The sequence below is a fragment of the Eurosta solidaginis genome, chromosome 1, assembly GCF_040869045.1.
Source record: "Eurosta solidaginis isolate ZX-2024a chromosome 1, ASM4086904v1, whole genome shotgun sequence".
NCBI classification, from domain to species: domain Eukaryota; kingdom Metazoa; phylum Arthropoda; class Insecta; order Diptera; family Tephritidae; genus Eurosta; species Eurosta solidaginis.
The window spans coordinates 229642348-229670142 of record NC_090319.1 but is presented as its reverse complement, the minus strand read 5'-3'; the positions used below and the strand labels follow the sequence as shown (position 1 = coordinate 229670142).

The window sequence follows — 27795 nt, the reverse complement described above, 5'->3', positions numbered from 1 at the left end:
TTATTATTCCAAATAAAAGGGTGGAGCTTTGTCACAACGAATTTTATTTAGATGTGGGAGTGTGGTTCAGTGTAGTATACACAAGGAAAAAACATTAAATGACAAGGGTTACAAAAAGTATGGTTATAGCTAGATAATGTTGATAAATTAATTTATTGTTAACAATTCTAGCGACCAGTTTGTCACTGTTCAACTAGATATTGTCGATTTGAAAAGCATAAATGCAGTTTGTTTCAATTTCTTCCTCGTTACAGGGTGGTCGCGATAACATATCGGCAACAGAATTCGTTCTCCCTGGTGTGTAGTCGATTTTGAAAATATACTGCTGTATTTGTAGTGCCCACCTTGCTAGGCGGCCTGTTGATGACTTTATGGTTAATAACCATTTTAACGGTTGGTGATCGGACACCAATAACACTTCAGTGCCTTCTATATAGCCCCTGAATTTCGCACATGCCCATACAATGCCGAGGGCTTCGCGTTCGGTAGTTGAATAATTTTTCTCTGCTGTTGTCAAAAGTCGGCTCGCATATTCGATAGGGTGTTCGCATTCTTTCTCCCCCTGGATAAGAACAGCTCCCAAGGCATAAGCACTTGCGTCCGCCTTAATGATGAAAGGGACATTGTCTTCAGCTTGCTTTAAGATTGGAGGGCAAACGACTCGTTGTTTAAGCTTGTTAAAAGCTTCCCTTTGTGGTGTACTCCACTTCCATTCATCATTCTTTTTCATTAACTCCGTAAGCGGTTTGGCAATTTCAGCGAATCGGTCAATAAAGCGCCGATACCAAGAGCAGGTTTGTATGAATGATATCAATTCTTTGATATTTCTTGGTTCTTTCCTGTGTGTAATCGCCAGAGTATTTTCTGGGTCAACTTGTATGCCTGCGGTCGTTAAGACGTGACCAAGGTATTTAACACTTGCGCAACAAAAACGACATTTACTAGAATTAACGCGCAGTTTGAACTTTTCCAGCTTCAAGAGTACGTCGTTTAAGTGTTCTGTAAATGATGGTGAACAAATGATTATATCATCAAGATATGCTAAAATGTGTAGATTTGGCAGCGTTGCCTTAAAACGGTCGATTAGTCTTTGAAATGTGGAAGGTGCGTTGCGGAGACCATACGGCATTCTCTTAAACCGGAATGTGCCAACAGTTTTTGTTAAATTTCATGAGAGTTTATACATACGAACATATTACCTACCAAATCACTGTTTTAGTTACTTACAAACTACTTAGTATGAATAGATTAGGCCAATATAGTCAATTGTTGTTGTTGTTGTAGCGATAAGGACACCCGAAGGCGTTGGGAAGTTTTATCGATGTTGATGGTCCTTTGCCAGATGCAGATCCGGTACGCTGCGGTAACAAGCACCATTAAGGCAGTAGCTCGACCACTTCGGGAACGATTTGGTATGAACACCTGACACCTTCTAGGCCATAACGCCCTCCCACCTCCTAGATCCATCAGGAACGTGGGGTCGCAAGAGCATCGGCTGGCACTTTCCACTTATGACAATTGCAACATCCCTCATCGAAACGCCTGAGGAGTTTGTTGATGACCAGCGCCCACAGCAGAGGTGATAACACCCCACCGTGTCCACTGATTTCGTGGCCTCACACAATTGTCATTATAAAGTAATCTTCCTGCAATTTAAGATGAAGCCGATCCATCTGGTTATGGCTGGATGTACTTTAATGTAGTTAAGACCATTCATGATCGCCCGTTTAGAAACATTGTTGAAAGCCGCGACAGTGTCTAAGAAGACTCCTAGAGCATACTCCTCATGTTCTAGGGCTTTCTCCATATTTATTACCACCCTATGCCAGTGTCTACCGACTTGCGTTTGGTGTGCGCAGTTTCTCATCCACGTAGGACTTTATGTACACATCTATCAGATTCTCAAAGGGTTTGAGCAGAAATAATGTCAGGCTAATGGGCCTGTATTTCTGTTATTCATTAAATTCAGTTTAAAGAATTTATTTCATACAGACTAGGTGTAGTACGCAGTTAATCAATTATTATTAAATAAAAAAATAGTTACAATTTTAATTTAAATATATTTATACTATCATTCAACTCAATAACGCTGGCATGGTTATTGATAATCTAACGCTCGTGGCAATCGGCGCGTTCATGGCGTAATTAGTAGAGTGCATCTACCAATAAGCGAGTCTCGCGGCGGGTCATATAAATTATTAAGAAGTATATTCTACTCTCATGCAGGAACTGCAATCCCAGTAATTTCCGTCTACTAATGTAAGAAGGAAGATAACCTTTCCAAGGTAACTTTCTTAGACCAAACTTCGTGAACAGTTTTTGTACTCTTTCGATTTTGTTGGAGTGGGTTTCATGGTATGGGTACCTATTAGAGAACAGTGCTCTAGGTGACTTCGAACCAGAGATATGTAAAGAACTTTAAGAGTACAAGGATCTCTGAACTACATTGAATTTCTTCTTATGACAAGTTGGAAGAACACTAAATCGTCGTGCAGTATGTTTCGGAAAATGTAAATGCTGCAGATATCCTAATTAAAGCATTGGAAAGGTAACAGCATTTTGGTGTTTCGAAATTAATTATAATTCAGTTTTAATACGACAAGGTGCCCCCCCCTAGTGAGGGACATCTAACCCTTATATACATACTTATTTATAAATGTAATAATTTTGATTTGGTTATACCTACTGTACACTGTCTTCTGGAGACAGTCAGGAGGCAGTGGAGACACTAGGCCTCGTCAGCGATAGGGGGAGTAGGCCTTGGAAGCGATTCGCGTTCTGTGGAGTGATAAAATAAAAAAAACTAAACTATATATATATATATATATATGATATGTATAATCAAATTAGTACACTAATGGCAACTCTTGTTTTTGAAATTTCCTTTTTACATTCGTTCTGATATCCATACCATGATACAAAAAATGGAGGTAGTTCCATTTAGTGTGGCGTTAGCCACTTGACTTTTCCGGGGACAATGACAATTTCACCAAAAACAAGTTACCAGATTGAAAAATGTTACAAATTTTTCTAATTTTGATGGATTTCATATTAAGGAATACGACCAAATTACTTTCATAATTATTTTAAATAAAAAAGAAAAAACGAGCCCCATGCCTTGGAAATATTTTAATACGAAATATCAGCCTAGAAAAGGTTTTTAATAAGTTTTTCCAGCTCCCGAAAATTGTTTTGGTGGAAGAAACATGGATCGAAGTATGCAAAGCAAGCAATATAGCCTTCTTAAGTGTCCGTACGTTTGCTCAGAACATTTTGACAAAACATACACGTTTGTCAATGGCTTGCTCAAAGGAGGTCCTTATAAACCGACACCGCAATTTCTTGATAAATGGGCTACAAGTTCACATTTTTTATTTTTCTATTTATTGTATAATTCAAGCGTTGCGCTTTAGGAGGTAATTGTTAAACCACTTTTTAGAGAGAACATTATCCTGTAGCTCTGCAGGTTAGCCACTAGTTATGAGAGTGTTTTTGCCCTTTGTGCCAGGGGACACCTTGTGGCAGCCCCGCCTATGCACATTCTGTGCCCTTTTAGCATTGACATAGATGTGCAGACTTTGGAGGTACACTTTTTCTCAACATGCCTTGAGAAATATCCACTGTAGGAGCAGGATAATAGGGCTATGCTAGAACAACAGGATTTTTCGTGCATTTTTTTCTGTCTAGGTCTCAAGCTGCCTTAAAGATATGAGCCATTAACCAATGTATAAGTTATTATCGACTATTTTTCAATAAAATTGCATGTTTTCCTGTATTCTCAATCGATATGAATGCACATAAATCGTGCTAAAGCATATTGTTATTGTCTCAGATAACCCATTGCGTTTTCATCCTAAAGGAAATTTCCAACCCGAAAAACCACAATTTAACGGTATGGCAATGCTTCTGGCAAAACAACGAACATTATGAAACTTCAAAAATCCCCAAATGCGTCAAAAAATTTTGAGTGGACTACCTTCTTCTTTGTATCATGATCCATACTAATAATAAGCTGATGTTCAATTCTTGATAGACATCTGAATTCAGTAAACGTGTGAAAATTATCTGCTCAAACATAATTCAATAAATACTTAAGTTTATTATATTTTGGTATTGCGTTTTTGGTACCTTCAACATTTGGCGACGTTTTTGTGCAAATTCAAGAAAAGTATACACACGTTAAGCAATATAAACCACAATTTATTAACATGGTGGACGAAAAAGTTATTATAACACTTATGAAGAACTTGCAAACGTCCAATCAAGCATTCATCAAAAGCGTAATAGAAGCAAATACAAAAAAATGATGCAGGACTTGATTGCGGAGAGGCATTCTAGCAGCAAAAGGCAGAACACTGCTATACCCATTTTTTATAAATTCAACAAAACACAAGATCGCTGGAGTACATACCTATTACAGCTGGAACAATATCTTGAAGCTCATGGGGTTAATGACTATAACGCAAAACGCGCTTGTAACCTTAGCTGGATCGGAGCTGAAAACGTGGAGCTTCTCCAGAAGTTGTTTGATGGGAAGGCGAAGGAGAAAACGTTCAAAGAAATAACTTCCGCGCTGACTCAGCACTTCGTCGAAAAGGCACACGTCCTAGATTTAAATTTTATCCTACCCTTATGAAACCAGAACAATCGTATACTGACTGGATAGCTGAACTAAAAGGGGCAGCCAAAGACTGCCTATTTAATTGTGCTAATCAGGGCTGTGAAGAATCATACGCGGACAGTAAAATCCGTGATATGATCGTTATCCATACTCCACATGAGAAAGTGCGAACAGCTGCATTACAAAAAGTAAAACCAACTCTAGAGGAAATACTTAATATCGCGACAGTATACGAAGCCACCGTACGTAAATGCAACGAAATTCACGGAGCCGAAGCAGCCACCGTCAATGCGGTTCAAAAAACGAAATCCGGACAGCTGTCTGGAACATCAGATCGTAAAGTGAGCAGATGATACAATCATGTCCCGGATGCTCCAGCTCCCATAAACGAGAAGATTGTTATCATTATAAGAACAAAACTCAATGTAATCGCTGCTCAAAAATTGGGCACCTAGCACCGGTATGTAAGTCGGCGATGGGAACAAAGGAACCTGTTCGAAGCAACAACATTAATGCCATCGAGTCAGGTGAAGATGAAAATATGGAAGAAATCTGCACATTGGATACGGTACATACTTTTGGCCAACGTAATAATCATCAGGCAATTTTGTAATGTTATCAAAGGTTTCACCGGGATTCGAACCGTGAATCACATGGTGAAACTGCAGTTGCCTTTAACCACTAGGCTATCCTGCTGGTATTTGTTTTCATGCTTAATTCAGGTTTTAGGTTTTCTCATTTCTACACTAACAACACAGTTGAGACATTTTGTCTCTATATTAATTTGTGTGCCATGTATATTTGTTCTTTTTTTTTTTTTGTTTTTTTTTTTTGTAAAGTTCTTCTTCGTTGCGAATGAGAAGCTGCTCGGGCTCAGGTTCAAGGCAACTGCAGTTTCACCATGTGATTCACGGTTCGAATCCCGGTGAAACCTTTGATAACATTACAAAATTTGCCTGATGATGATTACGTTGACGGTTTTCGAAATGGTTCCATCGCAATATGCCAGTAAATGTTTCTTTCTTTTCAGTTTCTCTTAGAAAACATAATAATTGAAATTCAATTATTATAAGCCGGTGTTAAGCTCATGAATTCTTACATATTGTATACCATTTGTGTTGCAAAATTAGGTACGTGTCGAAATCGAACGATTAGTAGCAGTAGGTGGTCTAAAACCAATTAATGCGAGTGAATGGGCCGCTCCTTTGTCACCGTGCGAAAACCAAATGGGAAAATCCGCATATGCAGATTTTAAAGTAGGCATAAATCCTCAGATCGAAATTGATCGGTATCCAATCCCCAAAATAGAGGAGTTGTTTATAAAAGTCTGTGGAGGAAATTTTTTTTCAAAGTTTGATATAAGAGAAGCTTATCATCAACTGCCTCTCAGTGAGAAATCTAAGAAATTCCTGGTCATAAACACACCCTTCGGTTTATATCAGTATCAAAGACTGCCATTCGGGATTGCCAGCGCTCCGGGTATTTTTCAAAGATTATGGAGGGAGTTATAAGTGGAACGACAGGTTGTGCCACGTATTTAGATGATGTTATAGTTACAGGGCGTGCACATAAGGAGCACGTCGAAAACGTGCGTGAAATTTTTACACGATTTGTGAAATATGGGCTTCGCTGCGAATACAATAAATGCGTATTTGCAAGCGAACATATAGAATATGTACGTATGTATTATAACAAATTCATTCCTAACTTTTCGTCAAAGTTTAGCGCATTGAATGTCTTACGTAGCCAGGCAGCGCAATTCCAATGGGGCAGTGAGCAAGAAGAAGCCTTTAAAACCTTGAAAAATTAAATTGTTAAAGCCACACTATTAGTACATTGTGACGGAAATCTGTGATGCAGTGATATCTCACCGCTACCCCGATGGCCAAGAAAAACCAATTGCATTTGCGTCCAAAACATTACACAAAGTCACGCGAACTACCCGCAAGTTAAAAAGAGGCCCTGTCCATCATATTCGGGGTTACTAGATTCTATCAATTTCTTTACGGTCGGTACTTCGAGTTACTCACCGATCACCAAGCCTTAACAACGATCTTCAGTCCAAATAAGAAACTCCCTGTTATGGCCATGCACCGTCTTCAAAGATGGGCGATTCTCTTACAGGCCTACGATTATTCTATCAAATGTCGACACACGTCGCTACATGGAAACGCAGACGCTCTTTCAAGATTACGTGGGGGGGAGGGGGGGGCGAAAAGGACTTCGATTCGAAGAATTGGCAATGCAATATGTACAAGAAATAAACTCAGTCGTCATTGAGTCTATTCCACTCAGTGCTGCCGTCATAGCGGAATATACTGAAAAGGACGAAAACCTTAAACTCGTTAAAAGAATGATTTTAGAGGGCCTTCCCGACTCAATGAATCGCAACGAATATTGAAATCTTTTTTTGAACGTCGTTTGCAGCTGTCATGCCAATATGGCGTTATTCTACTACAAACTGAGTATCTGCGAGTAGTCATACCAAAAAATTACAGCAGTGCACATTAAACATGCTACACGATGGTCATTGGGGCAATGCGCATATGAAGCAGATATCGCGTCGCTATGTGTGGTTTCCGGAAATTGAAAAGGCTATCGAAAAAGTGGGCAGGGTATGCACTATTTGCCAGTCTTCGGCTAGTCAACCGAAACGTGAATTTTCTTCGTGGCCACACGGGTACATGTAGACTTTGCTGGCCCTTTTTGTGGATCTATATTGATCATCCTGGTAGATGCGTTCTCCAGGTTTCCGTAAGTAGTAAAAATGAATTCTACCACAACCGATGCAACAATTTCCACGCTACAAAAAATTTTTGCAATTGAAGGACTATCTCATACGTCAGTCTCAGATAATGGTAGTTAGTTGACCTCATCGGAGTTCCAAAATTTTTGTAAGCTAAATAATATCGAGCACTTGAAAAGCCCACCGTTCCACCTTTCATCTAACGGATTGGCCGAACGGTTTGTAAGGATTTGCAAAGACTCGATAACGAAGTTGTTAAAAGGAACAAGAAGCGCCGAATCAGCTCTCTTAAAATATCTCGTAACTTATAGAGCCACTCCAAACCCGAGCACGGGAAAATCACGAGCGGAGTTTTTACATGGAAGACAACCACGTATTGCTTTCTCAGCATTACCAGATTATTTAATCAGCTGACCACAACAAGCTATAACGTAACTAACAAATCTTAATAGCATTAGTCAAAGCTGTATATGTAATCAAAATAATACACACTCTCAAAATGAGTCAGATAATTTTGAATTAATGCTATCTACTTTAGTTAGAAACACGTTTTTTTTTAATTAAAGTAAACTTTTTCCAAGCGGGGTTGCCCCGGTAGTGAATTGGCAACCACTTCGAGCGTATTTATGCCATGAAATGCTTCTCAGTGAAAATTCATCTGCCTTGCAGATGCCGTTCGGAGTCGGCATAAAACATGTAGGTCCCGTCACGACAATTTGTGGAAAAATTTAAAGGAGCACAACGCAAATTGGAAGAGAAGCTTGGCCTAAAATCTTTTCGGAGTATATCGCGCCTTAAATTTATTTTTAAAGGGTTTTATTTAGCTTGGCTTGACAGACCGGCCGGCCGGCCATTGTGAACGAATTTTGTAAATAAAATTTAAGAACTTCCCATAAGCTACAAACTTGAAACTTGGAATATAGTTCAGAACCCGATGACAATGCAATAATAAGAAAAACCTCCGATAGGTGGCGCATGGATCGAAATATTTCAAAAAATCGTATTTGTGGTCCGATTTGGCTCATATTTGGAACACATAATAAATACATGAATAGAAAGCGGCCTATGAAAAAAAATCTTCGCCAGGGGGCGCAGGGATCGAAATATTTAAAAAAAATGTATTTGTGGTCCGATTTGGCTTTATTTGGAACACATATTACATACGGAAATAGAAATCGCTTTATGAAAAAAATCCCGCTAGGTGCGGCAAGGATCGAGGTATTAAAAATACTCGTATTTGTAGTCCGAACAAACAAATATTAGGGGGACTCATGTAACCTTATAAATGCCTCATAAAGTGTGTAAACGTATAAATTTATCTAGTGCGTAAACGAGCTGTCAAATTTTGTATGAAAAATCATTTACACAATTTGTATAAATTTACGCGCATATTTCATTGTGTAAACGCGGTAAACTCAAAGGAATGCAACCTTGCAGACATTACAGCAGGCATTTCATCAGAAATCTCCAACATCAGCAAGTAAAGACGTTTTAATTTTGAATTTTCACTTAATCTTGGCATTTTTACAATCAAAAAAATTGTTTGGCAATAGTACAGCTGATAAACAATCAAGTTTATCAAGAATATTACTAGGTGCGTTCATATAACATTGTGTGTAAATGGATATAATTTTACACCTTATAAGTTTATATGCTTTCATGAATCCCCCTAATACATACAGTTCGGCAGAAGTGACATCAAAATACTTTGGAGTTCGAGGAGGGAAAAGCATACGTAGCGCTGAGTGGAGTGAAGTCTTTGGAAGGATTATGTATTGAGATTGTAATTGTCAGGAAAGAGTCCTTGTAATAATGAGTCACTAAATGAACTAAATAGAATGAAAAATAATAGGCAATTAAATAAAGATATAAAGTTATTATTCCAAATAAAAGGGTGGAGCTTTGTCACAACGAATTTTATTTAGATGTTGGAGTGTGGTTCAGTGTAGTGACAAGGGTTACAAAAAGTATGGTTATAGCTAGATAATGTTGATAAATTTATTTATTGTTAACAATTCTAGCGACCAGTTTGTCACTGTTCAACTAGATATTGTCGATTTGAAAAGCATAAATGCAGTTTGTTTCAATTTCTTCCTCGTTAAAGGGTGGTCGCGATAACATATCGGCAACAGAATTCGTTCTCCCTGGTGTGTAGTCGATTTTGAAATTATACTGCTGTATTTGTAGTGCCCACCTTGCTAGGCGGCCTGTTGGTGACTTTATGGTTAATAACCATTTTAACGGTTGGTGATCGGACACCAATAACACTTCAGCGCCTTCTATATAGCCCCTGAATTTCGCACATGCCCATACAATGGCGAGGGCTTCGCGTTCGGTAGTTGAATAATTTTTCTCTGCTGTTGTCAAAAGTCGGCTCGCATATTCGATAGGGTGTTCGCATGCTTTCTCCCCCTGCATAAGAACAGCTCCCAAGGTATAAGCACTTGCGTCCGCCTTAATGATAAAAGGGACATTGTCTTCAGCTTGCTTTAAGATTGGAGGGCAAACGAGTCGTTGCTTAAGCTTGTTAAAAGCTTCCCTTTGTGGTGTACTCCACTTCCATTCTGCATTCTTTTTCATTAACTCCGTAAGCGGTTTGGCAATTTCAGCGAAACGGTCAATAAAGCGCCGATACCAAGAGCAGGTTTGTATGAATGATATCAATTCTTTGATATTTCTTGGTTCTTTCCTGTGTGTAATCGCCAGAGTCTTTTCTGGGTCAACTTGTATGCCTGCGGTCGTTAAGACGTGACCAAGGTATTTAACACTTGCGCAACAAAAACGACATTTACTAAAATTAACGCGCAGCTTGAACTTTTCCAGCTTCAAGAGTACGCTTTTTAAGTCGTTTAAGTGTTCTGTAAATGATGGTGAACAAATGATTATATCATCAAGATATGCTAAAATGTGCAGATTTGGCAGCGTTGCCTTAAAACGGTCGATTAGTCTTTGAAATGTGGAAGGTGCGTTGCGGAGACCAAACGGCATTCTCTTAAACCGGAATGTACCAATTTGCATTGCTGAAATAAAATTAAAAACCCAAATTAGTTATTGATTCAACACAATAGGCGTAATTAGACATGTTTTGTCTCGGTCTCTTTCAGCAACAGCGATCTGAAAAAAACCCACTTTGAAGATCTAGAGTGGTCATAAATTTTGTGCTTTTTGCAGCGTGCAATAGGTCATCCATACGAGGCAAGGGGTATCGGTCGGGCTTTGTTTGTAGCATTTAACTTGCGATAGTCTACACATACACGAGTACCACCATTTTTTTAGGCACAATAACAACAGGTGATGACCACGCTGACTCACATTCTTCTATAACATCGTTTTCGAGCATTTTGTGAATCTCAGCTTTTAGTCTTTACCTTAGAAAATGATAATCTATACCCTGGTGATGCAATCGGCTCGTGCTCGCCAGTATCAATAAAATGTTGTGTATATGGCGGTTCACACATTTCGGTTCACACGACGCGGCAAAAACTTTTACGTGGGATTGAAGCATATTGTCGAGTTCTATTTTCTCTGATACTTCCAACCCTGAGCCATCTTTTTCCTTCAGTACTTTAAAATCAATAGAAAATAAGTCTACCTTATCAGCAATGTTTTGCTTATAGGTAACACCAGTAAACAAATTGGGTTTTATTGGCCTTTCAGGTGTAATCATGTTGGGTGGAATAGCATCTCTAAAAATACTTTGTACAATACGCGGTGAGTAATCGTTTGGCAAATCAGGACCATAATACTCAAATTCGGACACATACAACTTTTTTTTCAACTTCTCTGACTGCCGCTTCCTCGGGCTTACGTTTTGTTGACCTTACTTGTACAATTTCAATAATGTTTAATTCGAGTGGCAATGGGGTAGCGAAATCGAAATGTTGCGTTGGATTACTTTCAAAGAACCAGTATCTTTGACCCATATTTAAAACTATTTCCGCTTGTTCCAAGAAATCTGTGCCAATTAGCGTTTTGTTGCCAACTGATTCTGGTAGGATCATAAATTGAATTTTGAAGGTACGCCCACCTATTACTATATATCACAATTAGTTGTAAGGCATTTTTAAAGTTTCGTACTTCCGTCGGAAAGAGTAATTTCGCATTCCACTTTGCGGTATGTGCACCCTTTAAAATCCATTACGCGGTTCAAGTTTGCGCTAGCTACACTAGTTCGAGCGGCACTATCAAAATACTCTTGCCCAGATACCCCAGACAGACTTACATTTGCAGTCGGAATGTCTCTTCCCACTGGAACTGTTATGGAATTGAAACTTACCGAACCATGGTTAGTGGACGGTTTATTTGAACATTTTGGACAGTTTGCGCGGGTAACGCCAGCTGCGTTGCAACCATAACAAGCATAATTCGGCTTTGTTACTATTGCATTAGCAATTGCTTGTGTTTGAGCTACTTTAATTTCTTCATTTTCTTTTTGAAACACGCTTCTGCGCTATGCCCTTTTTTGCGACAAAAAGCACATCGTACCGGACCACTTGCGTTAGCAACAGCTTTATCAGCATTCAAGGTCGACATTTTGTGTTCACGCAAGGTCATTTCTGATTCTCTAGCTTCGGTTAACAAATCGTCGAATGTATTATTGCGCCTACGACACACCGTGTCCCTAATTTGCAAATGAATCATGCCAAACAAAATGTCAATTTGGACGGATTCACTCGGAGCATCCGAGAGTTGAGAAAAAAGAGTACGCTTTTTGCGAACAAAAGTGTCCGTCGGTTCATTTTTAGCTTGTTTTGCTTCTACGATTTCGGAATATATTCGCCAGTCAGGTTTAAGGGGACAAAAAGATTCGCGCAACATACGCACAACATCTTCAAAAGTGTTAGGTGCCTGTACACCGCGCCACCTTTCTGCTGCGTCACCCCCTAGAATCATCGGAAGACCAATGATAGCGTCACATCACTTATTTTTTCTACAGCTTTAAACGTAGTTACGGCTGCAATGAACTCCCCAACTTTTGTGGAATCGCGTTTACCTGCGTAACGAGCAGTGCAAGTGCTTAACGAACCACTACGTTCATTACATCGGCTTACAATATTGATAAGCTCTTGAAACTGTTCGGGAGACAAATTAGCCATTTTATTGTTACTAATATTAGTTCGCTTTGCAATTCTATCGCTTCGGCCATATGTATTTAAACTACTCGAGAGGTTTGCCACGATGCTGGGCGCCAATTAAAAAAGTTATTATTCCAAATAAAAGGGTAGAGCTTTGTCACAACGAATTTTATTTAGATGTGGGAGTGTGGTTGAGTGTAGTATACACAAGGAAAAACCTTAAATGACAAGGGTTACAAAAATATGGTTATAGCTAGATAATGTTGATAAATTAATTTATTGTTAACAATTCTAGCGACCAGTTTGTCACTGTTCAACTAGATATTGTTAATATTATTTATTTATATTTAAAATGCTAGCGACCAGTTTATCACTGTTCAACTAGTTATTGTTAATATTATTTATTTTTGTAGGTTGAACAATATTAGCGGCCAGTTTATCACTGTTCAACTAATATTGTTACATATGTTAGTATTTAGTTTAACTTACCTCTCAAGTGGACGAAAATCAATGATGACATGATATGAAACTTCTCGCTCTCTGAGAGCGCGTGAAAATGTGCATTTTTTATAACATTGACCATAGATGCCATGATCCTCAAAATCAAATTTGGCCATTTCGGAATAACTTTGGGGTATTTTACATGGTAAAGGTTTAATTTATGATTTTCACCGAAAACTTACTCAAGATTGTCAAATGGGATATCAAAAAACTCGAATTTTTTCAGGATCACAAATACAAAAAAAAAGCTTATTTTACCCGTTAAAAAATTTTCCGTGACAACACGTGAAATTTAATTTTTTGATAGCTAAGATAAAATGTACTTATCTGTTTTCGTGCGTTAATATAACAGCTCATTTAATTTTGTTATTTCTTGTACAGTTTTGCGTTTTTTATTTCGTGACAAAAAAAACTAATCATTACTACATATATTATAAATTATTTTTTTATTTAGCATTTCTATTTTGGACTTAAGCTACAATTTTATGTAAATTTTAAACTTTAGCACCCAACTGCTACTAAACGTCCAAAAAAAAGCCAAAAGCCGCATTTTGGGCCCAGGATCATGAATACGAAAGCGGAAATTACAAATTTTCCTCTGTCAAGACTACTTCGAGAAAAATTACCTGGCGCTGCTCCGAAAAATCGCGGCAAAAGCTTTCTGTACTGCTGGTAGGTCCAGCTACGTAATCCAAATTATTTTCTCGAAGAGCATCTTTCTGCATAACTGTGCTTGTGTTTTAGTACAAAAAATCATCTAAATTACAATTACCACATGCAAATTTTCAACTTCTACCGACGTCAAAACGCGTTCTTTTACACCTCCCGACGTAATTATCACATAAAACACTTTACGTACCTGGATTCGTCTTTCTCTCGACTGGGAAATTTGAAAAAATTCTGGCTACCCTCGCATCCTATGACACACTTTTTGTTTCTTGGCATTTTGCTAGCAATTAAACAAATTGTTATATTATTTCATATTTTTTCACTGCAGAAAACACTACTTACAACTTATTATAGTTTAAAACTAAATATTTTTCCGAAAATTCACCTTTTTTACAAATTTTTGATCCGCTTATGTAGTTGAATACACTTGAAATGAAAAATAATAAAAACGCACCGATTTTCTTGGAATTTTTTTTGCGCGGTTTACGCAACTCTGCTCTTCAAGACCCATTCTTGGAAACGAATGAAGTTTGTTTACAATCGAATGAACCAATGTTTACAATTGAATGAACTTTAAGACCCATTCCTGGAAACGAATTGAGAGAGAATGAATGTTTCGTATCATGTCATCATTGACGAAAATCGCAAAGTGAAAGATGTCCACATGAGAGCGCTTATTTTATAGCAACGGGTCCTGAGCCTTTACATTGCTTTTAAGAGCTTTGTGTATTCTAATTTTAAATGTTGTGTATATGTATATCGTAACTAACATATATTGTGGAACATATTGTAGTGCTTTTGTGTATCATAACTAACATATATTGTGGAACATTTGTAGTGCTTTTATATTAACAGGGTTGTCGTTGACAACTAATAGTAGTGACTGAGAATTTATACTACTAAAAGTTAATAGTTATACTCCTAAATTATACTTATTCTACAAAGACTAAAAACGTGAAAATAAAATAATTAAAAAATTTTAAGTTACACGGTTTTATTGAAAACAATATTATTTATCTAAGTTAGCTGAGAGTCGTAATTACGACGCTATTAATGGACAAACAAATTTAGAAATCACTCGACCACTTTTGTAGTATTTTCGAATAAAAAACGGCAAGAGCAAAGGACTGACGCTCTGGAATATTGCATCAATTAGTCCTTGCGAAAACCTTATTTAGCTAAACTTGCTCAAGCAGTTTCAGCTGTTCCTGTAACACAGGTTAGCGTGAAAAGGTTGCTTTCGGACCAAAAGTTTATTATGTCATAGACAAGAGCCAAGTTGAGCAGCAAACCAATAGTATAGATACAAAATGTCAAATAGTTTTTGTTAAATGTCATGAGAGTTTATACATACGAACATATTACCTACCAAATCACGGTTTTAGTTACTACAAACTACTTAGTATGAATAGATTAGGCCAATATAGTCAATATATTGTTGTTGTTGTTGTAGCGATAAGGACACCCGAAGGCGTTGGGAAGTTTTATCGATGTTGATGGTCCTTTGCCGGATGCAGATCCGGTACGCTCCGGTAACAAGCACCATTAAGGCACTAGCTCGACCACTTCGGGAACTATTTGGTATGAACACCTGACACCTTCTAGGCCATACCGCCCTCCCACCCCCTAGATCCATGAGGAACGTGGGGTCGCAAGAGCATGGGCTGGCACTTTCCACTTATGACAATTGCAACATCCCTCATCGAAACGCCTGAGGAGTTGGTTGATGACCAGCGCCCACAGCAGAGGTGATAACACCCCACCGTGTCCACTGATTTCGTGGCCTCACACAATTGTCATTGTGAAGTAATCTTCCTGCAAATTAAGATGTAGATCCATCTGGTTATGGCTGGATGTGCTTTAATGTAGTTAAGACCATTCATGATCGCCCGTTTAGAAACATTGCTGAAAGCCCCGACAATGTCCATGAAGAATCCTAGAGCATACTCCTCATGTTCTAGGGTTTCTCCATATTTATTACCACCCTATGCCAGTGTCTACCGACTTGCGTTTGGTGTGCGCATGTTGTGCTGTGGAGAGCAGTTTCTCATCCACGTAGGAATTTATGTACACATCTATCAGATTCTCAAAGGTTTGAGCAGAAATAATGTTAAGCTAATGGGCCTGTATTTATGTTATTCATTAAGTTCAGTCTAAAGAATTTAATTCATACAGACTAGGTGTAGTACGCAGTTAATCAATTATTATTAAATAAAAAAATAGTTACAATTTTAATTTAAATATATGTCATGGATATTGCATAATCTAACGCTCGTGGCAATCGGCGCGTTCATGGCGTAATTAGTAGAGTGCATTGTATCTACCAATAAGCGAGTCTCGCGGCGGGTCATATAAATTATTAAGAAGTATATTCTACTCTCATGCAGGGACTGCAATCCCAGTAATTTCCGTCTACTAATGTAAGAAGGAAGATAACCTTGCCAAGGTAACAATCTTAGACCAAACATCGTGAACAGTTTTTGTACTCTTTCGATATTGTTGGAGTGGGTTTCATGGTATGGGTACCTATTAGAGAACAATACTCTAGGCGACTTCGAACCAGAGATATTGTAAAGAACTCTTAGAGTACAAGAATCTCTGAACTACATTGAATTTCTTCTTATGACAAGTTGGAAGAACACTAAATTGTCGTGCAGTATGTTTCGGCAAATGTAAATGCTGCAGCTATCCTAATTAAAGCATTGGAAAGGTAACAGCATTTTGGTGTTTCGAAATTAATTATAATTCAGTTTTAATATATTTGCAATGTTTTGTTTTTTGGAGATTGGTTGAAGGAATCGTTTGTTAAATTCTGAATGCAAATGTGCAAACCTAACTCATACCTACCCCTCCTTGGAGGTAAAACGGCGTAGATGCCAGCCCTAAACTGCTCAGCCTTATAGGCGGGCGCTATGAAGTTCGGCTAATCCCTCACACCAACGGCAAGGTGTGCCCCCCCCCCCCCTAGTGAGGGACATCTAACCCTTATATACATATTTATTTATAAATGTACTCATTTTCCTGAACACAAAGTTTGATTTGGTCATACCTACTGTACACTGCCTTCTGGAGGCAAAAACTTGCAAACTAGGCCTCGTCAGCGATAGGGGGAGTAGGCCTAGGAAGAGATTCGCGTTCTGTGGAGTGATAAAATTAAAAAAAAAAATATATATATATATATATATATATATACCACATGTATAATCAAATTAGTACACTAATGGCAACTCTTGTTTTTGACATTTCCTTTTTACATTCGTACATACTAATAATAAGCTGATGTTCAATTCTTGATAGACATCTGAATTCAATAAACATATGAAAATTATCTGCTCAAATATAATTCAATAAATACTCGAATTTATTATATTTTGGTATTGCCTTTTTCGTACCTTCAACAATATATACAAAAATTTATTAAAATTTATGAAAATTTTGTTTGACTCTATCACTTCTCCGAACAAGAAATTTTCATTTTAGTAATTTTTGGGTTTTCGTTTTGGTCGTCAGCAAATTTCTGACACATTCAGTCAATGTGGGGTGCACCGGCTTGTTCAACCAAATTACAATAAAATAAATAAATAAATAATAATAACATCGCTGAGTGGTCACTCTACGATTGTGGCAATTTTTGGGATCACTCTACAAACCTATACTTTGACTTGCTAAAATCGGCCCCGTTTTTATTTCTGAAATCGTAAGCTGCATATTATTAGCTTGATTATTTTCGATCGGCACGAAAATAGCCCAAAATATTCAATTAAATTTATTTAAAAAATTTTATTCATTTATTCTTTTTGATATTATTATAATTTTTTTTTTTTTGAACTAATTGTTATATTTTTTTCACATCGTCAAACATTTTTTTTGTCACAAATTAGGAGGGGTTGTTTGGGTATATTGTTTTACTTTTGAAAATATCGCACAATTTATTGTAGACAAAATTTACATTTCTCAAGATATTATAATACACCAAACAGCCGGCTGATGAGAGTTTGAAGCCTAATGAAATAGTGTGGAATGTCTCTTGTATATATGATCTTTGATTTCAGAAGATTGCATAAACCTGGGTTGAATTTTCTCCAGAGCTAGACGAGCACGTTTTGATGCTCGCGCGCTGAATCATCGTGAGGCCGAAATTTTGTGGATGATTTATACTGGTCAAAAAACGTGCTCGTCTAACGCTGGAGATAGGAGCGCGGTCACAAAAACATGTATAACTTTTGACTTAATGAAAAATAATGACTGTTTTTCACCAACATTTTTTTAAGGGGTTGTAGAATTGAATGATATGTGTTAAAATTTTCTCGCAGGCGGAGAAGTTTTATTAATTTATAATTATTTAAAACAAACAAGATTTTTTTAGCAAAATAATTTGTTATAAAAATAAATTTTTTTATGGCAAAGTATTTTAATTGAAGAAAATTTTGATGTAGAAAGCGTTGAGTTTCGATACACCGTTCACGAGTTATTAATTTTTTAAAATAACCGTATTAATCAATGAAAACTGAGACAATCGATTCTAAAGTGGCCCACCTGAGAAATTTCGACCCATATATCAGCTGGTCTAACATAAATGGCAAAAACAGGCGTACAGAATTATTACTAAGGCTGCGGAAAACAAAATCTTCTTGGAAATCAAAGGCGTAGTTTCTGTAGCTTCTTTGATTTTCACCAAATGATATGCAAACATTCATTTTAAAACCGGAGGTTAAAGGGTTTCAAACCCGCGTCCTATTTGGCTACTTTTTTTGTTTTCCGACGTTTTATCAGAACATGTGCCAGAACAGCCACCACGTTTTGTTGCCTCTATATCTATACAATACATTAAATTTGTAGCACAAGAAGGTTGATATATAACCGCTGAAGCATGGCCGGAACGGCCAGAACTCAATGAAGTTCCCGTATCCCATGTGTTTGTTTTGGGATCATATACCTCAACAATGGAAAGGAAATGCGTACCATCGAACCCTCCAATTGCATATAATTTCCCATCTAAGGACGTGAGAGACAAAGCGCTACGAGCAATTTTAACTGGTGCCACTAGTTCCCAAATTTTATTTTCGGTATCATACCGTTCTACCGTATCAAGTTGGTGTACTCCATCAAATCCTCCAACTACGTAGATATATTGGCTTATAGCAGCAACACCTGCGAATATAAGAAAATTTATCTTAAATTTATTAATTTAACAGTGCATTACTATGAATAGGAATGTTGAATACAACCGTAAAATATAGGAAACGTATGTGGAGGCGCAGAATACAAGATTTTTCAATACCACAAAAATTTAAACATTTTGTTTAAGGTACTAAACCTTGGAAATAGTAGATACATCAACGTTAGTTACCTTGAAACTACCCTGACTTGAAAAATGTGAGAGCTTAACATTTTTGATTTCAAACAGTAGGGGTTCCGAGTAAGCGACTACCTTTACCCATTTGTTTTATTAAGGAAAGGTAAAATATTTATGAGACGTTGGGTTACCTAACTTTTTCTTGTCCTACCTTTTGAATTGCCAGCTTTAAATAAAACAGTAAAAAGATTAGTACTTTTGATTAAATGCAATCCTGCGTACAACGTACATATCCATGCAGCTCTGAACTAAGAGGAAAGACAGGAAGGATCAGAGTGTGCATCAGCACAATGCAATTATATAGTATTCAACTTTACGATGCACACTACCAAACCCAAAATAATAAAATACTGTTGTTTTTGTGTATTGTATTTGTGCGCGCACTACATTATAGAAAACTCTTAGTGTGCATTGAAATACACAAAACAGGCAACCTAGTGTGCATGCACGAATGCACGCACAATTCGAAGGAGTTTTGAATGAGCGACTGCTTGAAATTTGGTACATAGGTATTTTCTTGCCTAAGAGAGGTTCCATGAGAAAACGAACTTTGGTGGGGAAATAATTTGTCTTATTAAATTGGATACAAGTGTTGTAAAAACCTTCAATTAACTGCAAAACATTAAATAGAATCTTTAAATGCACTTTCAGTACCTTATACCCAAGATACCCAAGATAAGGAGGCAACTATACGACGTGGGATACACCCTCAGGAAGGTAAAGAGGTAAATTATTTGTAAATTTAACGTGATTATCACATTAAGACTGAGCCCAGTAAGGTCTTAATTAATGTATACTGGAATCAACGGTTTGGATATGTTTGTTAAGGGCTGGCGACTGTGACATTCGAAAATCTCAGTACACGGCTTGACACACCGTCGAAATGACTTTCTGGTTAATGTTCCATTCGTCTCCGTCCCGTTAAAACCTTGGCAGGCCTTGGGGTACGTTCAAAGTCCGTAATCATTAAGTTGGCGGTGCAGGTTCGGTTGAGATCCTCCCGATTAATACTGATCTGACTCTGAACGCAATCTTCATGAGGGACTGAGTCAACCTTCACGTGGTCTCCCTGCCTTCGCATAGACAACCACGGGATCTATATCTGCACATTCGGACCAAGATAGCGGCCTCAGGTGGGGACCCATTTAAATTGATGATAAGATGGTGTACAACAACAATAATATAATAAATAAGTAAGGGAGATCCTTGGTACCTTCTTCTATAAATTTGCCTACTGCAGTATAATTACTTTTAAACAATTTGTCTCCTAGGGACAACTGTATTTGTACAAGTCCTAAATTGGCGACTTCTTTTTCAAGCCTGATAAAGAATTGTCCTGAGTCAAATTAATCATCAACAATTAGGTTGCTTGTATTTATAGTGCTACAAATTTTCTTTCCCTTTTTGAAATATAATTTCGGGGGATCGAAAACGAGCCTGGCATGTCTTTTTACTTCAAATTTATTTAGCGCTTCATATATTTTGGGGTTCTCTTTTTGACTTTCTTCATTTTTAAATGGTTTTATTTAGGTTGACTTGACAGGCTGCACGGCCGGCCGTTGTGAACGAATTTTGTAATTGAAATTTAAGTAACTTCCCGGTAAGCTACAACTTGAAACTTGTAATATAGTTCAGAACCCGATGACAATGCAATAATAAGAAAAAAATCGCCGCTAGGTGGCGCAAGGATCGAGATATTCACAAAAATCGTATTTATGGTCCGATTTAGCTCATATTTGGAACACATAATACATACAAGAATAGAAGCGACCTATGAAAAAAATCGCCGCTAGGTGGCGCAAGTATCGAGATATTCACAAAAATCGTATTTGTGGTCCGATTTAGCTCACATTTGAAACACATAATACATACAAGAATAGAAAGCTACCTATGAAAAAGAATCGCCGCTAGGTGGCGCAAGGATCGAGATATTCAAAAAAATTACTTTTGGTCCGATTTGGCTCATATTTGGAACACATAATACATACAAGAATAGAAAGCTACCTATGAAAAAAATTGCCGCTAGGTGGCGCAATGATCAAGATATTCACAAAACACGTATTTGTGGTCCGATTTGGCTCATATTTGGAACACATACATACAAGAATAGAAAGCGACCTATAAAAAAATCACCGCTAGGTGGCGCAAAGATCGAGATATTCAAAAACATCGTATCTGTCGTCTGATTTCGAACACACAATAAATAAATGAATAGAAAACGACCTATGATGTCCGATTTTGCTCATATTCGGAACAAATATTACATACAGTCCGGTAGAAGTGATATCAAAATATTTTGGAGTTGGAGGAGGGACAAGCATACGTGGCGCAGAGCTGTGTAAAGTCTTTGGAAGTATTATGTATTGAGGACTTAGATTGTAACAAATTGTCAGGAAAGAGTCCTTGTAATAATGAGTCACTAAATGAACTAAATAGAATGGGAAATAATAGGCAATTAAATAAAGACTAAAAACTTGAAAATAAAATAATTAAAAAATGTTTTTTTAAGTTAAACGGTTTTATTGAAAACAATACTTACATGAAGTAATAATAATACTAAAAGCTAGAAAATAATTAGGTAGGTCCTAGGTACTAGTCATCACACCCCTCATTAATATGGGGCGTTGATCAGACAATTAAGTAAAAGTGTTACACGCGCCCAACGCTTTTATTTGTCTGATCAACGCCCTAGATTTATGAGGAGTGTGATGACTAGTACCTAGGACCTACCTAATTATTTTCTAGCTTTTAGTATTATTATTACTTCATGTAAGTATTGTTTTCAATAAACCGTTTAACTTAAAAATTTGTTTAAAATTATTTTATTAATATTATCTTTAGAATTTTTAGCTGCTGATCTAGTTGTGACTTTCATTACTTTGCATGCTTCCACTGATATTTCTTTTAAGTTTGTTATGTTAATGTAAGACAATGCGTCCGCGACGTGGTTTTCTTTTCCAGCAATGTACTCTACTTCAAAATCATACTCCTATAATCGAGTCTTACTCGTTACTCGTTACTTAGATGAAGGACTCCTCATCGGGAAAAGATATGTTAAAGGGCGGTGGTCGGCCTTAATTAAGAATTTTCTGCCATAGACGTATGGTCTGAAGAAGGTTGTGACCCAATGGATTGCGGCTAATTCTTTTCCTATTTTAGCTTTGTTGGTTTCACCTTTTGTGAAAGATCTAGAAGCGTAAGCAATTGGTAACTGTTTGCCATCATGTTCTTGGCTAAGGACTGCTCCGCAAGCATACTAGCGTCTTTTGTTATGCAGAATTCTTTATTGAAGTCTGGGTATTGCAGAAGTTTTGGACTGATTAATGCTTCCTTTAAGTAGACACCATGGTGTGATTGTAGCGTGCTCCGCCTACCACACCGTATGCCCTGGGTTCACACCCCGTGCAAAGCAACATCAAAATTTTAGAAATAATGTTTTTCAATTAGAAAAAAATTTTTTTTTAACCGGGGTCGCCCCTCGGCAGTGTCTGGCAAGCGCTCCGAGTGTATTTCTGCCATGAAAAGCTCTCAGTGAAAACTCATCTGCCTTGCAGATGCCGTTCGGAGTCGGCATAAAATATGTAGGTCCCGTCCGGCCAATTTGTAGGGAAAATCAAGAGGAGCACGACGCAAATTGGAAGAAAAGCTCGGCCTTAGATCTCTTTAGAGGTTACATTTATTATTTATTAAATTGTCGGCTCCTTTCGTAAGCCTGGTAAAGAATTGACCAAGTCAATCTTATCCTCAACAATTAGATTGCTTGTATCTATTATGCGACATGTCTTGTAACTGCAAATTTATTAAGCGCTTCATATATTATAGGGTTCTCATTGTGACTTTTAGTTTCTTCATTTCTATTATTATTACTGACTGGTTTTCTAGTTTCAGATCTTGTGGTAACTTTTAGTATTTTGCATGCTTCCACTGACATTTCATTAAGATTTTTAATATTGATTCGCGATAGTGCGTTCACTGAAAGAAATGGTGTTGTAAAATCAACAAATCGGTTCTATTGTTCTTGACTTAACGGAGATTCGGTGAAATTGATCGAATTATGGTTAATTCGACCGAGTTCTTTGTCAAGCGAACAAATTAGTTTAGTCATTTCAACAGAAGAGAAATTGTCGCTCTTAAGTTAACAAAATTCTGTAAAATTGACAGATTCCTAATCAACCTAACTGATTTTTCTGTTAACACAACTGATATTACAGGTCATTTCAACAGCGAACAACAGTCAATGCATGAGCAAATTTCAAAGAGAATTTTACGCTCACTGCGCTCTCTACTTTGTACTTATGATGATGGTGCCACTTGTTAAAAAAAAAAAACCAAAATAAGAAAACCACCAAATCGAAAAAACACACAAATTGGGAAAACAACAAAAAACTAGTTTTTCAGTTATCAGTACAAAACATTTGAATTTAATGAGCATAACACTGCAAAAAATTATGCGATACCGGACACCTATTTATCGGGTACAATTTTGCAACTTCTCCTCCAAGCGAAATGCAAAATTGCGGCCTCTTGTTGCAAAAGTTTTGTTTGAAAGAGCAGGATTTTTTCAAAATTAGTAACATTTTGTTCAAGTTTTTAGGAATTTTCACTCACGCGAACGAATCTAGTAAGATAATAAAAACATCCTTTTTTAATGTTGATATTTCCGACAGCATAAAAGTTTAAGTTGTTTTGGAATCGTTTCAAAATAAGGTGTTACGAGAATTAAACTTGCCGAATTAAATGTATCGTTACTCCAATGGTGAATTACCTTCCAGCGATTTCATTCTTCACTTTTCTATAGCTTACAAGTTCTCTATTTAAAATGTTAGTCAAACATTTATACTACAAGTTTTGTTGAAAAAAATCACGTGTGGCAACTCTACATGCGAGAGAAGAAATTGAGAATAAGCAGTAAAGTGACGCGCGGCGAAGTTCAAAACTATAAATTAAAATAAATAAATTATAAAAAATAAAATTTGGTGAAAGTGCGTTTAATAACACAAAGTAATAAGGTGTATAATGTTTAGTGTATGTGTATAATGTTTAATTGTAAAGTTGAAATACTTAAAGTTCTTGAAACCGTTGCCAATGTGGTTTACATGCTCTTATTTTCGCTAGAGCATGTACTAACGCGTGTGTGAATATGTACGTACCTAGCATATATACACATTGTAACGAATTTCCTGCAAATCCTCTTATTTGCCCTTTTGCTAGGTTCGTATCGCTAAACTGTTGAATAAATAACTCCAATATTGAATAATGGAAAAATGGCCTTTATTAAAATACTTCACAATAACACTCAAACTGTGCAACGAATAGCTTAATAACCAAACTGATAGCTTAAATGAAACTGACTTTCAAAATAATACTGCTATTGCTCGCTAGATATCGTCTTAGTCGTAACTGCTTGACAACTCAAATCAAACTGAATTCCAGCGCCTCTACAATTTTCGCCTTTTATACTCTTTGATTTCAACCTTCGCATCTTCTAGGCGCTTCTAGAATCTACTAGTCCAGCTGTAACTACAATTGCACAATTTTATAGTTTTTCTCATTGCATACTTATAGGAGTATCTCAGATATATGCATGTATTTGTGCATTGACGCTCCGCTGCTCGTATACGTACATGGTACATATATGTAGACACAGTTATTGTTTCGTTTATGTAGATACATAATGATTGAATTATTGATGTGCATTCATGTCACTGCTTAGCATCGGCTTAGAGACACTGCCCTCCACCTAAGTCTGATCGTCCCGATCAGACAAATCTCCCGATCTAAACGTCGCTTGCATCTCCAAATGTACCACTCTTCTACTCCGTGGTTTCTCAATGCTTTGTATGCGGTAGATGGTATCACTGATCTTCTTCACAACCTTGTACGGGCCTTCCCAACTGCACCGAAATTTGGATGGAACACCTTTCCGCCGGTGAGGGTTGTATAACAGTACCAAATCTCCCGCCAAGAAACCTTTCGAATTATTGTTCTCATGGTACCTGTGTTTCATCGTACTACTCAATACCCTGGTTCGTTCCTTCACACTCTGTCGCTTGGCCAATGAACTACTTCGTAGAGCTTGCGCTGGACGGATTTGCTTTGCATAATCAGTATCGTTCCCACGTTTCCCCACAGTAGTGCGCTCTGGCTTGAAACTATCCTCGCATTATTTCTCGGAAATTCGTTGCTTCGTTTTCCTGCGTCTTTTAGGTTTTGTCAATGCCAGTGTTTCTCTCGCAGCTACTTTTGATTTTGATTTATTTGGCCCATTCGATCTATCAACCTTTGCCTTTGACTTTCGTGGTCTTTGTCGAGTCTTTTCCACCAGTACCCGATTACTTCTGAACCCTTTTTCCAAACTAAAGTTAAGTGGTATGTCCTGGTTCTTATAGCGCATAATTTTTCTCCGCATATCGATCCTGACGTCATGGTCAACCAAGAAGTCCACTCCCAATAAGACTTCATCAACGATCTCCGCCACAACAAATTTGTGTAGAACCATGACTTTTCCAATTAATACCTCACATACCACTTCGCCTTGGACTTGATTATACTCGCCTGTGACCGTACGCAACCTTGCTCCAGGTAATGACTTTACTCTCATGTAGACCAAATCAGATCGAATCAAGGAGCCTTTTGCGGTTGTTCACATAGATAATTGTGAGCCACTAGAAAGATTGATATCAGAAATAGTGCATTCACTGAAAGAAATGGTGTTGTAAAATCAACAAATCGGTTCTGTTGTTCTTGACTTAACGGAGATTCGGTGAAATTGATCGAATTATGGTTAATACGACCGAGTTCTTTGTCAAGCGAACAAATTAGTTTAGTCATTTCAACAGAAGAGAAATTGTCGCTCTTAAGTTAACAAAAGTCTGTAAAATTGACAGATTCCTAATCAACCTAACTGATTTTTCTGTTAACACAACTGATATTACAGGTAATTTCAACAGCGAACAACAGTCAATGCATGAGCAAATTTCAAAGAGAATTTTACGCTCACTGCGCTCTCTACTTAGTACTTATGATGATGGTGCCACTTGTTAAAAAAAAAAAACCAAAATAAGAAAACCACCAAATCGAAAAAACACACAAATTGGGAAAACAACAAAAAACTAGTTTTTCAGTTATCAGTACAAAACATTTGAATTTAATGAGCATAACACTGCAAAAAATTATGCGATACCGGACACCTATTTATCGGGTACAATTTTGCAACTTCTCCTCCAAGCGAAATGCAAAATTGCGGCCTCTTGTTGCAAAAGTTTTGTTTGAAAGAGCAGGATTTTTTCAAAATTAGTAACATTTTGTTCAAGTTTTTAGGAATTTTCACTCACGCGAACGAATCTAGTAAGATAATAAAAACATCCTTTTTTAATGTTGATATTTCCGACAGCATAAAAGTTTAAGTTGTTTTGGAATCGTTTCAAAATAAGGTGTTACGAGAATTAAACTTGCCGAATTAAATGTATCGTTACTCCAATGGTGAATTACCTTCCAGCGATTTCATTCTTTACTTTTCTATAGCTTACAAGTTCTCTATTTAAAATGTTAGTCAAACATTTATACTACAAGTTTTGTTGGAAAAGATCACGTGTGGCAACTCTACATGCGAGAGAAGAAATTGAGAATAAGCAGTAAAAAGACGCGCGGCAAAGTTCAAAACTATAAATTAAAATAAATAAATTATAAAAAATAAAATTTGGTGAAAGTGCGTTTAATAACACAAAGTAATAAGGTGTATAATGTTTAGTATATGTGTATAATGTTTAATTGTAAAGTTGAAATACTTAAAGTTCTTGAAACCGTTGCCAATGTGGTTTAACAAACGATACATGCTCTTATTTTCGCTAGAGCATGTAATAACGCGTGTGTGAATATGTACGTACCTAGCATATATACACATTGTAACGAATTTCCTGCAAATCCTCTTATTTGCCCTTTTGCTAGGTTCGTATCGCTAAACTGTTGAATAAATAACTCCAATATTGAATAATGGAAAAATGGCTTTATTAAAATACTTCACAATAACACTCAAACTGTGCAACGAATAGCTTAATAACCACACTGATAGCTTAAATGAAACTGACTTTCAAAATAATACTGCTATTGCTCGCTAGATATCGTCTTAGTCGTAACTGCTTGACAACTCATATCAAACTGAATTTCAGCGTCTCTACAATTGTCGCCTTTTATACTCTTTGATTTCAACCTTCGCATCTTCTAGGCGCTTCTAGAATCTACTAGTCCAGTAGCTCTCAAACTTCTCAGCTGTAACTACAATTGCACAATTTTATAGTTTTTCTCATTGCATACTTATAGGAGTATCTCAGATATATGCATGTATTTGTGCATTGACGCTCCGCTGCTCGTATACGTACATGGTACATATATGTAGACGCAGTTATTGTTTCGTTTATGTAGATACATAATGATTGAATTATTGATGTGCATTCATGTCACTGCTTAGCATCGGCTTAGAGACACTGCCCTCCACCTAAGTCTGATCGTCCCGATCAGACAAATCTGCCGATCTAAACGTCGCTTGCATCTCCAAATGTACCACTCTTCTACTCCGTGGTTTCTCAATGCTTTGTATGCGGTAGATGGTATCACTGATCTTCTTCACAACCTTGTACGGGCCTTCCCAACTGCACCGAAATTTGGATGGAACACCTTTCCGCCGGTGAGGGTTGTATAACAGTACCAAATCTCCCGCCAAGAAACCTTTCGAATTATTGTTCTCATGGTACCTGTGTTTCATCGTACTACTCAATTCGTTCCTTCACACTCTGTCGCTTGGCCAATGAACTACTTCGTAGAGCTTGCG

At 37.2% G+C, this 27795-nt stretch overlaps 1 protein-coding gene across 6 annotated transcripts in view; it reads right to left on the bottom strand.

The window, feature by feature from the left end:
* Positions 1-27795, bottom strand: part of Keap1 (kelch like ECH associated protein 1) — a 557804-nt gene that overhangs the window by 136252 nt on the left and 393757 nt on the right. For 5 of the 6 annotated variants that reach the window (XM_067760220.1, XM_067760218.1, XM_067760219.1 and 2 more), the window contains one exon: positions 16956-18763. The exons of the other annotated variant lie outside the window; for it this stretch is intronic. In XM_067760220.1, the coding sequence (XP_067616321.1) occupies positions 18324-18763 (440 nt within the window). In that variant the 3' untranslated portion in view covers positions 16956-18323. Of the gene's footprint in view, positions 1-16955; positions 18764-27795 lie in introns of those variants that run through there. 6 annotated transcript variants of the gene reach the window in all.